Genomic DNA, 11,876 nt, shown 5'->3' with positions numbered 1-11,876 from the left:
GAAAGTTTTCGGACAAGCCCTGGGAGGCCCTGCTGCCGCGACGGGAAGGACCCGCGAGCAGCGAACCTGCGGAGCCGCCTGGGCCGCGACGTTCCCCATGGACACCTTTGGGAGTTTCATATCTCGCCTGTTTCTTTCCTTTTTCCCTAACTTTTCCGCGCACCCCGCGGGCGGCCACAGGGGCGCACGCGCAGATCGCGCCCTACTCGGCCGCCCGCGTCGGGCCCGGCGGTTGCCAGGGGTGACCGCATTCCCCCAGGACTGGGCGCGCGCAGGTTGGGGGTGTGTGGCCTGGCCCGGAGCCCGCCTCTCTCCCGCTCTGGTTGGGCGAGGCTGCTGTCGGTCTGAGTCGCCGCCGCTGCCGATTGGGCAGCGGCAAGTTTCGCACGCTCAGCACCCGGCGCCACGCCCCTCCAGCCGGCCCGCGCCGCAGTGGAGAGGACAGTGCGGGACCCCGCGCGCCTCCCGGAGGGACCTGGACCCGTAGGAGACGACGGTGTTGGACCTGGCGCGGCCCGAGCGGCGGCGGCGATGATCCCCGAGGAGAGGCCTGACGGTCCGGGCGCCGGCGAGGAGAGCGCGCGGCTGCAGGCGGCTAGCAGCGTCCGCAAGGTGAGCGCGCCACCCGGGGCGGCTGGGGCGCGAGGAAGAGGGGCCCCAGAATCCGGGCCTCTGCCTCCCGCCATCTGCCGCCGGCTGGCGCGGGTCTGTGGCGCCGGCTCTGGCCTCTCGCGTCCGAGCGTTCTGCAAGACTCCAGGAGGCCCCCCACATCTCACTCTCCCCGCTGGAGACAAGCTGGGCTCACCGCTGGGGAAACTGAGGGCCCACGGAGAGCCCGAGCCCGCGTTGCCTGCCTGCGCTGGGCTCCTCTGTTGCCAGTTTGGGGGCTCCTCCTGTGCCTCCCAGGGGTGGTTGGGAGCACAGTCCAGCTCGCTGTCTTCTCCACACTCCGGGACCCCCTTTTCTGGCAGGTGGGGTCTGGGGGGTTACGGCCCGTGGCTTTTGTGCTTGTATCTGGCGCCCCTCATTCCTCCTTTCCCAGCTTTACCTCCCCTTCCACCGACGGGTTCGGCTTTGCCCTGGGCCACTAACTCTGCATTTGATGGAACTTTTAGCAGGCGGCTGAGGCCTCCCAGCTATAAGGAATGGCGGGAGGACCTGACAGCTGGCAGTTTGTCCCTTCCTCACTGCCCCAAGGCCTCCCCCTCTGAAGTCCCTAATCCACGAGACTAGGGGACTGTACTGAGGAAGCTCCGGAAGGGGTGGAGACCTGCAGAGTCAGTGCCCAGACAGAAGGTGCTCTGTCTCCCTCATTATGCAGCTCTAGGTCCCCTGGGGATCACCGCCAGGCTGCCCCAGTGTTCTTGACAGGCTTTGGGCATCCATGCCCCCAAGGGCTTACAGTCTGGTGCCACCCAGCAGAGGTGGCACCTGCAGTGGGGCTTTGCCCAACTTCCCTCACCATGTCAGACTGCACATCACACCCCAGCTGGAACCCAGGTCTTCCAAGGCAGAAGGAGGGAGGTATCTGCTGGCACATGGACTACCGGTTACTGGCCAAATGAGGCCGAGCAGATCCCCGGAAGGGCAGGCTCCTCCCTGCCCACTCCTCAGAGATGCCAGGTGCTGCAGCAACTATGGGAGGGAGGCACTGTGGCCGGCAGCCCCACGGGGTGGACACTGAGAGAGTGGAGGTCTGTTGCCTGCCTTCTGTGACCTCAGCTCCTTGCAAGGTGGCCTCTGGAGAGAGCACGTGTTGTTTGGGGCAGAGTATTTAGGAGGTTGCTCACATGAGATGTTCTCGAGAGCTCCGTGGACATTTTTAAGGCTCTGCCCTTGCCCTTTGTTGACTGCTACCCTGGGAAGAGGGCAGAAATTGTCTTCAGTGGTCTCTCCCGGATGACCTAGCAATCAGAGCATTCTGGGCTGCACCCCTGCAAGGAAACCCTGGGCTGGGGGCAGGCAGGTGGGGCATGGGACCCCAGCACTGCTAAGCCCTGAGTGACACTCTGCATGCCCACACACACTCCTTTGTTCTGTGGCCCAGGCAGTTCCTGCTACCTGGAAGGTCTAACCTGACCCCTGCTGGCCCTGCTAGAGTGCGGATGGCCCCTTAACTAGCCATAATGCTCAGAGTTGGGCCAGGACCCATTAGCTGTTCATGTGGAAGCCTCACTGGGTCTCAGGCCTCTGGGACTAGTGTGGTGATGCATTTTCACCCCAAGTGTAATGAGATCTGGGATCCACTAGATGCTCATCTGGCACTGTGTCCAGTGGGCGCTCACCTGGCCCTCACCAGCACCAGTGAGCACCACGCAAGAACAGCCGGGACTCAGTGTGAAGGGGCGCTAGAAGGAGCTCTGAGAGTAGAGTCCGCCTGGAGGCGGTCATGGAGTGAATCAGAGGGGGCCGGGTGAGGCTCACGCGGCTGGCCTGAGTAGCCCAGACTGGGGTCCATCCTGCATGTGTGTGGCTGTAGCCACTGAGTCCTGGGAGACCACCTTGGTAGTAACCCCCACTAGGCCATGTCCCCCCCCCCAACAGTTGGTGAAGTGGAAGAGATGATGGGTGGGGCTGGGTACCAGGATTCCACTCTCCTGGGGCATCCAGTTCCTTTGTGTTAAGGTGAGATCATGGGGGAAGGAGGAGGAGGGGTCCTGGAAGCTGGTGGGGCATCACCAGGCAGGGTGCCCAAGGCCGGGGCCTAGAGAGGGAAGGCGGTGTCCAGGCGTGGGGCCTCTTCCTGGAAGCTGCCCGAGGCAGGGGAGGCCTGGGAGAGCAGGACGTGGCGCCTGGCCCTGCCAGCAGTTTTGCCGTTTTGCTGTTTGTTCCCAGGCCTGTGCAGGCAGAACTTCCTCCCCAGTTTGCCCCTTCTACCCACCGCCCATGGGCTTCTGGGGGCTGTGGCCAGGTGCTTCCAGGCAGCGGAAGCTGCTAGACCTGAGCCTGTCAGGGCCGCTGCAGTGAGGGTGTGTGTGCGTCGCCTCTCTGTCTCCATCCCGTCCCACATGGGCTAGGGTGAGGGATGGGAGGGTTGCGCCACAGTGGAGAGCTGCTTACCTGGCGTCTGCATCCCTCCCCACTTAGCATCCTCTCACCATGGCCCAGACTTACCAGGCAAAGGCCACCAGCTCAGCAGGGCTGTCCTCATCCACACGGTTTATTTGGTGTCCAACATTGAGTGTTCCTGGTGAGACGGGCTGGACGGGGACGATCTGCCGGAAGTGTGGGAAATGGGTGTGAGCGTGGCTCTCAGGTCTGCCAGCAGGCAGACACTGCCATGCCTCCCTACCCAGGTCATGCCATCCAGCTGGCATCCTGGGGGGAGTGTTGGGGTCAAGAGCCCCATGCTGCAGAGTTCAGGGTGGACCCCAGCTTGGGGCTGCAGATTGTCCCCATGCAGCCCATCTCTCCAGGAACACTCGACATTGGAGACCAAATGAACCGTGTGCATGAGGACAGCCCTGCTGAGCTGGTGGCCTTTGCCCTGCATGTGGGCCACCCCTCCCAGGCAGACAGCCATTGCTGCTCTCCCAGAACCCATAGAACCTGCCGGAACTTTGCCATCAGACCTTCAGAAGAGGGTTGTAGCTTTGGCTCTGGCCTGCCCCATCCCTGATCCTCAGGCGTCCTGGAGGGGAGACGGCCCACGTCCTTGGCTCAGTTCCTCCTGTACAGAGCAGGTGTGGGGGCACCATAGAGAAGAGGCACAGGCCAGCAGGGGACAGCCCCTCTGCCAGCAAGTGGAGGATGGAGGGCATGGTTTGTGTTGTTCCTTCCTACTGGCACCCCGAACCCAGCCCTCCCATGTGCAGATGAGGGCCTCTCCAGGATGCTGTGGCAGGGACTCGTCCGCGTTCACTGCTTTCTCCCATGCCCCAGTGGGGCAGGTCCTCTCTCCTGTTACCTAAGAAGCACTTGGCGGTCTCCTGCCCTTTAAGTCCCAGAACGCCAACTCCTGTGGGAAGCTTTTTCCCAATTGACCTCTCTTGAGCATATTGGAGTGTAGAGATGGGCTGTCATCCTTGGTGACCAAGTGCCAGGAGACCTCTTCATGTGAGGGTGTGAGGCCTTCGTTAGGGTGGGGCAAGCCAAAGCCCCAGAGGGTCAGAAACTTCCTGTACGTGACAGTGGGGGGCACACCGTGGAAGGTAAGCCACACTTCCTGATATGTGCAAGGGAGTAGAGGCTGCAGGCAGACCCTGGGAGGCACTGTGTCCTCAGCCCTGTGCTGGGGCTAGGTGACTGCGGAGAGGACGTTCCCCAGGGCAGGTGCATTCTGAGAAGTCCTAGGCTGGTGACTGGCTGACCTTGATTGGAGGGCCCTGAAGGGCTGGAAGGTGTGGTTACCACGGCTGCATCAGTCCTGGGACCCTTGCAGTCCTGAGAGCCGCTCACAACTGTTCACCGCCTGTGTGGAAGCCAAGCCCCTCACCATCCTGGCCGGAGCCCTCTCGTAGGCCCCTCTGCAGAGTCCCACATTGCTGCTCTAAGCTGCTGCACAGCTCTCCTGCCTGGGGCCCTGAGACTTGGGCAGGCTGGCAGGATTGCCCCATATAGTGAGGAACTGAGGCTGAGGCAGGCAGTAGATAGGCAGTGGGCAGGCAGGAGGCCTGGCCTGCTGCCTGTGAGCTGAGTGGCCCTGGTCCTGTGGTTTGGGCATTTCCCAAAGGGACCCCACAACTAAGCAGTCACCTGGGCAGCTGCCCAGCCCAGGGTCAGCGTGGGCCGGGTGCCACAGAGAGTGGGCAGGCCCATGCTGCTGGTGCTTCACAGGACCTGGGCTACGTGCACCATCCGCCTGTCCACCCCGCAGATTGTGCTAGAGTCACTGTGGGGCTTGGGGTGGGTATGGGGCTACAGAACGAAATTCAGAAGTGCAGAGGAATGTGTGGTGGGCAACGGGCCGCCTCCCGTCGGGCCCCCAGAGCCAGCTGCCTGTCCTGGCTGGCCACCACTCAGAGCTGTGTGGAGCACCACAGAATAGCCTAGCCTCTTCCTGGGGCCCCCGTCCCAGCCATGTCCCCCATCTTCCATGTCCTTCCTGGCCTGACCGCCTCTCCTCGCCTCCTTCCTGGCATTATCCACTGTGCTCTGGCTCCCATACTGTTCCACCCCTGCTGGGCCTTCCCAGCCCCACTCCTCCCTTCTGGGGGAGCTCAGGCCACCTCCACGGTGACGGTCCCCTTCCCCACAGGCAAGAGCCCCTGACACTTGTGAGCTGCTTACAGAGGCACAGCCCAGCCCCTGACCTGTGGCCTGTCTGCAGGGCTGTGACCCCCTGGCACAGACACAGTGCAGCCGCCAGCAGAGCCGCAGGACCCGGATTCACCAGCAGATCAACAAAGAGCTGCGAATGCGCACAGGTGCCGAGAACCTCTACAGGTGAGCCCCAGTCGGGGTGGGGTGGGGCCGGGGCAGGGAGCAGACTGCTAGCCCTGGAGGCCCTTGCCAGCCAGGCGCACGCTGGGCAGCGGGCGAGCCAGTGGCCAGGCTGGGCCTGCTCTCACCCCATCTGGGAGGAGTGAGTGAGCAGGTGACCATGGCTGGTGCAGGCTCCCGGGAGGCAGGGCCCATCAGCATGTCATGGGTGGGCGCTGGCACAGGGGCTGTGGTGAGGCCCAGGGGCGCATGGTCCACCTGCAGGGCTTCACCTCAGCCTGACCTCCCCCAGAGCCACCAGCAATGCCCAGGTCAGAGAGACAGTGGCCTTGGAGCTGAGCTATGTCAACTCCAGCCTGCAGCTGCTGAAGGAGGAGCTGCAGGAGCTCAACAGCAGCGTGGATGTGGACCCACCCGAGAGGTGCATATGTGTGCGTGGGTGTGCATGTCTGAGGAGCCGTCCAGGGCGCCCAGTGTGTGTGCGTGTGTATGAGGGTGTGCCTGGAGTCAGAGGGGCGGTGTGCTGCAGGGGCCAGAGCAGCAGGGAGGGGCCCCCCTTGCCGCAGGGCGGCCGGCTCCAGCCTGAGAGTCCGGGCTGAGTGCCTCTGCCTCTAGCGAAGGTGTCCCTGTGCCCATGATTCCCCTCGGGCTGAAGGAGACCCGGGAGCTGGACTGGGCCACGCCCCTGAAGGTAGGTGCCGGCCTGGGGAGCTGGGGGGCTCCCCGGTACAGCCCTATCACTGAACAGATGAGAAAACAGGCCCGGAGGAAGAAGGGTCTGGCCCTGGGGCCGCCCAGCGTGCCCAGGCGGTGAGGGATTCCGACTGGGTGGGCTTGGGGGACGATCCCACGCTGGGGTGGGTGTGGCAGAGCCGGCCCTCCTGCTGAAAGCACCACAGTAGCTACAGGGTCCCCCGACTCTTGCTTTGAGGGTCCTGTTGGCTGGGGGCTGCCCGGGGTCCTCAGGGGCCCCTGAGCCTGGCTGCCGGGAGGTGGCTTGCCACTACCAGGCAGGCCTGGTGGAAAGGTCCCTCACTCGGGCCCTAGCATCCTTCCCTGTCAGAGCAGCTAGCCACTGCTCGTGGGGGCTAACACGGGAATGCCACCAGAAAGAGCCCTAAGCCTCCAGGCTCCACAGCCGCAGTGGGGGGGCCCCAGGGCCGGAGGGAGGGCCACCTGCAGCCCTCAGCCCGTCCTCAGAGGCCTGTGGCCTCCCCTGTACTGTGGGTCTTTGCCCACACGGGGGGCAACTCCAGGGAAGGTCTGCACCTACTCCCCAATCAGGAGCTGATCTCGGGGCACTTTGGAGAGGATAGCACCTCCTACGAGGCTGAAATCGGGGAGCTGGAGGACCTGCGGCAGGTGGGTGGCCACCCCTTCTGTCTGCCCGCTCCTGCGGCTCAGTCAGGAGCAGAAAGGCAGAGCTCAGCGGAGATGTTCCCACTGCAGGGGGGCGTGGGACAGGCACAGCGAGGTGCACCTGTACAGACTCACCCAGGGTGCGCGGATGTCTCTGGCTTGCAGGGGCATGGCTGGCCCTTTGGGAATGGCTGCTCTATGGCTGTCCTCTCCCCCCACCCAAGCCCCTGCCACCCCCGGTACAGTCTCTCCCTGTTCCCTTCCACATTGTCCTGGGGTTGCATGTGTGGCCACAACAGCCCCAGGGAAGGTAGATGTGCCCCACTATAGCCCCGTCCACCCCTAGACTGGGGATGCTCCTGTGGGGCTGTGATGTCCTAGGGGGTTCCCAGGGCAGTGTGCTGGGGGCGTGGGCAGTGGGTCAGTGGCTCCTGCCCACAGGCCATGCGGACCCCCAGCCGGAGCGAGGCAGGCCTGGAGCTGCTCACGGCCTACTACAACCAGCTCTGCTTCCTGGATGCTCGCTTTGTGGCCCCTGCTGGGAACCTCGGGCTGCTCTTCCACTGGTAGGGGTGGGCAGGGCAGGTGCCCTGGGGTGCAGCCATCCTCCAGGGAGGCAGTGGCCTCCCAGAAGGCTCTCCCCAGCCCCATTTCTGAGAGTCCAAGCTCGTGGCTGTGGGGACTCTACCCACCTGCCCAACCCTGCAGGTATGACTCGCTTACAGGGGTCCCAGCCGAGCAGCAGTCCCTGGCCTTTGAGAAGGGCAGTGTGCTCTTCAACATCGGGGCCCTCCACACACAGATCGGGGCCCGCCAGGACCGCTCCTGCCTCGAGGGCACCAGCCGTGCTGTGGAGGCCTTTCAGAGGGCTGCTGGTGAGGGCTGCCCAGACTCTAGCCCACTGCCGCAGGCGGGGTGCATGCGTCTGCATGTCCCTTGCTTCTGGGTCCTGGTGTGTGGCAGAGCCCCTTCTCTGGGTCAGAGCTGTGGGGTGCAGAGGGGCTGTCTAAACCAGGGCTGAAGGGAGGGAGGGGTGGCCAGGCAGCCCTGTGGTCCTGCTGTGAGCGTCCCGTCCACAGGGGCCTTCAGCCTCCTGAGGGAGAACTTCTCCCATGCCCCGAGCCTGGACATGAAGCCGGCCTCGCTCTCCATGCTGGAGCAGCTCATGACAGCTCAGGCCCAGGAGTGCGTCTTTGAGAGCCTGTCACTGCCAGCACCCGTGGCCCCTGACGACTTCCCAGCCCAGCTGCGTCTGGCTCAGGAGGCTGCCCAGGTGAGGATGGGGAGCCCCTGTTCCAGAGGAGACCTGCGCAAATGTCCTGGGGCCCCCAGTCTGGGTCTGGCCAAGCTGCAGCTGCTTGGTGGACACAGGGCCTGGGCTGCGGCCGAGGGGGCAGAGCGGGGGTGGAGGAGGCCAGGGTCCCAGCCTGGAGGGGTCGGGTGCAGTGACTGTGTCTCCTGTAAGTTCCCAGAGCCAGCTGTTGCTCTGTGGGGCTGCTCAGGGCCCCGGGGTCCTGAGTCCCCCGCCACTGGGGCAGCACCAATCAGGGAAGGAACTGGGAGCCCTGACCCCTGAACTCGGCCAGCTCTGGGCATTGCGTGGGGCCAACGGGACTTTGGTCAGGGCTGGGGGAGGCTGGGCTTCCGAGCTCGTCCTGCAGTCCCACTGGATGCCCCACTGTCCTGCCACGTGTACCGGCAGGTGGCAGCCGAGTACCAGCTGGTGCACCAGACCATGGCCCAGCTGCCCGTCCGAGACTACGTGCCCTTCCCCTGGACCTCCCTGGTGCGCGTCAAGGCTGAGTACTTCCAGGCCCTGGCCCACTACCACACGGCTATGGCTCTCTGTGACGGCCCCTGTGAGTGCCCTGCCTGTGTGCCTGCGTGCCCGCTGAGGCTGAGGTGGGGAGACTCACGGCCCTCTCTGACCCCAGCAGCTGCTGAGGTGGCGTTCCCGGGGCCCCAGCAGGGCTTCCGCGGGCTCCCCACTGCCTCTGAGCCCCAGGACACACTGCCACACCGGAGGGAGGAGCACAGGAAACTCGGTGAGGCAGCCTTGGGAGGAAGGCCCACCCCACCCAGCCTCCTGGAGTCACCTCACCTGGGGTACCGGCATTGGCAGGTGGGGTCACCATCCTGCCTCCTGCATGCCCACTGCCTGCTGGGTGACACAGAGCAGGGGCCGAGCAGTGCAGGCAGCTTCTGGGCAGGTGGGGCACAGGTGGGCAGCCACTTTTTCCTAGCCCAGCCAGCGGACACTGAGGATGAACCCTCACCTGCCCTCCTGCCCCATCCAGGGGCCAGGGGAGCCGGGGCTCTGCTTGGAAGGGCCAAGTGGGCTGTGGGCTGGGGCCCGCGCAGCCTGTGATGTGTCCCATGCAGGCAAGGCCCACTTGAAACGCGCCATCCTGGGCCAGGAGGAGGCGCTGCGACTGCATGCTGTGTGCCGTGCCTTGCGCAGAGTAGACCTGCTGCAGAGTGCGCTGACCCAGGCGCTGCAGCGCTCGCTGGCCAAGTACTCAGAGCTTGACCTTGAGGACGACTTCTTCGAGGCCACCGAGGCCCCTGACATCCAGCGTGAGCAGCCAGGCCCCCCAGGATGGGTGTGCCTGGCCAGAGCAAGGGCGGTGGGCTGAGGGGCCTGCAGCTGCCGCAGAAGACATCCACGGTGGGCCCTGCAGGGGAGCCTGTGCTGGCACACTGCCCTGCCCCCTGCCTGCCCTTCCCCACTCAGTTCCTGCCCCTGGGAAGCTGCAGCCTGGTGACGATGCCCACAGACTTGCCTCCCAGCAGCTGCACTGCCCCAGGCTCCTCCCTCTAGGGGGGCAGCCAGGCCCTGGAGGTCTGCACAGGGAAGACCATGCCCCGTGTCACCTGCTCTGCTCTGGCAAGCTGCGTCCCAGGGCTCTGGGGCTCCGGAGCCTCTGACTTAGCCCCGCCCTCCTTCACCTTTGCCCTTTCAGCTAAGACGCACCAGAGGCCAGAGGTTAGGGCACCCAGCTTCTCCCGGGTGAAGGTGGCTGACATCTTCCACCGGCTGGTGAGCACCCCCTTCACAAGCAGCCCCCTCCAGCATAGCTGGGCTCTGCCTGGGTTGGAGGGGGCCCCACAGGAGTGGTCCACCCTGCCTAGCCCCTCTATGGCCCCTCATTGGTTTCAGCCCCAGGACGTGGAGCCTGGGGTAAGGATACTACAGGCCAAGAGCCCTCCAAGCATGGCAGCCCTGCCAGACCCCCTCTGACCTCTGAACTCCCCCCACCAGGGACCCCTGTCCGTGTTCTCAGCCAAGAACAGCTGGCGGCTGGTGGGGCCAATCCACGTGACCCGAGGAGAGGATGGCTTTGGCTTCACGCTGCGGGGAGACTCGCCTGTCCTCATTGCTGCTGTCATTCCAGGGGGCCGGGCTGCAGTAAGTGCCCCGACCCGAACCCAGTCCCAGGCAGAGTCCCTGGGCTGGGCCAAGGCAGCTTGTGTGAAAGGGGATGATGAGACTGGCCAGAGGTGGCGGGGTGCCTGTGAGGGACTCCCAGATGGTCCCCATCTCCTTGCAGACAGCCGGTCTTCAGGAGGGCGACTACATTGTGTCCGTGAATGGGCAGCCATGCAAGTGGTGGAAGCACGCTGAGGTGGTGGCCCAGCTGAAGGGTGTGGGCGATGAGGGCGTGACCCTGCAGGTGGTGACACTGCTGCCCAGCACCCAGCTGCCCTGCACAGTGAGCCCCAGGGGCCCTGGGACGGGGGGTTCCCAGCTCCTTCACCCCACCCTGGCCCCAGGCCTTCTTCTGGGCCCCTGATCGGCAAGGGCATTGGGAGGAGGAGGCTGTACAGGCACCTTTTGGGCAGCAGCTTCTTGTGCCATAGCCTCCACCTAGCAGCAGTCCCTTGCCCTCGAGGCCCAGTCCACCCCTTGGCAACCTCAGCGCCCAGTCCTGGAGGCTCTGGCCACAGGCGCTCAGCCCATGGCATTTACCCACCCCAGATGGCAGTCCTGTGGGTCCCCCCTTGCTTGGGCGCCCTCATGGGGACATACCCACCACCTCCTCCCTGTCACCCTCACCAAGCTGGCTGTAGGCGGGCCGGGCCAGGGGTGCTGGCTCATACTTGTCTCTGTTCTGACTGCAGGGGGACCGCCAGCCAGCCCTGGGGGGCCTCGTGAGGAGCCCAAAGGCATATGGCTGGGAGATTGCAACGCCTGCCCCGGCCGGCCCCAGGCCCCTCCTTGGCTGGGGCCGCAAGGCCAAGAGGGGCAAGAGCAGAGGGAGGCCATCCCCCGACCCACGCCCCTGAGCCGCATGCCGCCCCCCTCTCCGGGTGCCCAGAGTGGCAGTGAGGGCCAGCTCCAGGTGGCTGGGAATGGGAGCTCCCTGTGTACCCTCCTCCATCCCAGAAACCTTCAGGCCAGTTTGCTGCCCTGCCCAGTGCCCAGAGGGGCCCATTAAAGACGATGTCAGAGGAGGTGTGTCTGAGCCTTCTGCTGGGCACCAGGCCTTGCACCTGCCTATGGGAAATGGCACAGTCTCTGCAGCACAGTCTCAGGCACCAAGAGGCTGGCCTGGGCTACCTGGTGCTCACATACTCTCATTGCCTGCCCGAGCAGGGCAGCTTCCCTGGGTGGTGGGGGTCCAGGCGCTTCTTTCAGAGCTGGAGGAGCCATGCTGGAGAGCTGGGGGCGAGGTGGGGTGACATGTCAGCAGAGGGTCCCTGCAGCTGGATCTTCACTCCCCTTTCCCCCACAAAGTTTCATACCCACCCAGGGCTGGGTCTGCCGCAAACAAGGCTTCTGCCTGGCCCGCAGTGACCTCTGGCCAGCGCCCGTCCACCAGCCTGCGTGGCACCCTGAAGGCTGGATGAGGCTCAGCTCCTTCCCTGGCCTCCAGACCTCCTTCCTGCCCAGCCCCACTCCCCACACAGCAGCCGCGGGTGCCCAGGGTCTTCCCTCTGTGCAGGGTCCCAGCCAAGACCCATCATACAACTTTTACTGACCCCTCTGTCTGCTGAACAGAGACCTCTCCCTGCTTGTTCTTGGTGCCTCCTTGTGACATGCTTTCTGGGTCGAGGTTTCTTTCTCCCCAGCCCTGCACCTGACGTCCCGCCTCCCCCCAAGCCCCGCCAAGCCCGCCTCACTCTTTCCAGA

General features: G+C 64.7%; 1 protein-coding gene across 7 annotated transcripts; it reads left to right on the top strand.

Annotated features, from left to right (window-relative positions):
• Positions 1-293: 293 nt before the first annotated feature.
• RHPN1 (rhophilin Rho GTPase binding protein 1) lies at positions 294-11,195 on the top strand. 7 transcript variants are annotated; one of them, XM_073230199.1, is made up of 15 exons: positions 300-612; positions 5,271-5,386; positions 5,676-5,804; positions 5,999-6,074; positions 6,668-6,745; positions 7,184-7,308; positions 7,451-7,617; positions 7,822-8,015; positions 8,445-8,601; positions 8,680-8,787; positions 9,125-9,319; positions 9,706-9,782; positions 10,005-10,151; positions 10,294-10,455; positions 10,865-11,195. In XM_073230199.1, exons 1-15 carry the CDS (start codon positions 532-534, stop codon positions 11,027-11,029), a joined length of 1,977 nt encoding a protein of 658 aa, XP_073086300.1. In that variant the 5' UTR covers positions 300-531; the 3' UTR covers positions 11,030-11,195. The 7 variants fall into 7 exon arrangements, with proteins under 7 accessions (XP_073086298.1, XP_073086301.1, XP_073086300.1 ...); XM_073230198.1 differs by having other exon boundaries at positions 303-612; positions 8,677-8,787; XM_073230203.1 differs by having other exon boundaries at positions 591-612; positions 6,004-6,074; positions 8,677-8,787.
• The last annotated feature ends 681 nt before the right edge of the window (positions 11,196-11,876 follow it).

This window comes from Manis javanica, chromosome 2 (assembly GCF_040802235.1).
Source record: "Manis javanica isolate MJ-LG chromosome 2, MJ_LKY, whole genome shotgun sequence".
Classification (NCBI taxonomy): Eukaryota; Metazoa; Chordata; class Mammalia; order Pholidota; family Manidae; genus Manis; species Manis javanica.
The sequence above is the reverse complement of the archived record's forward strand: the minus strand, read 5'-3'. Positions and strand labels throughout refer to the sequence as shown.

What these genes read in the sequence shown, in the direction of transcription:
- RHPN1 (XM_073230197.1), top strand. Translation starts at nt 532, where the DNA reads ATGATCCCCGAGGAGAGGCCTGACGGTCCGGGCGCCGGCGAGGAGAGC. An exon ending in GATGTGGACCCACCCGAGAG is followed by an intron (nt 5,805 to 5,998) that starts GTGCATATGTGT and finishes CTCTGCCTCTAG; the next exon opens with CGAAGGTGTCCCTGTGCCCA. An exon ending in GCACCCAGCTGCCCTGCACA is followed by an intron (nt 10,456 to 10,864) that starts GTGAGCCCCAGG and finishes TTCTGACTGCAG; the next exon opens with GGGGACCGCCAGCCAGCCCT.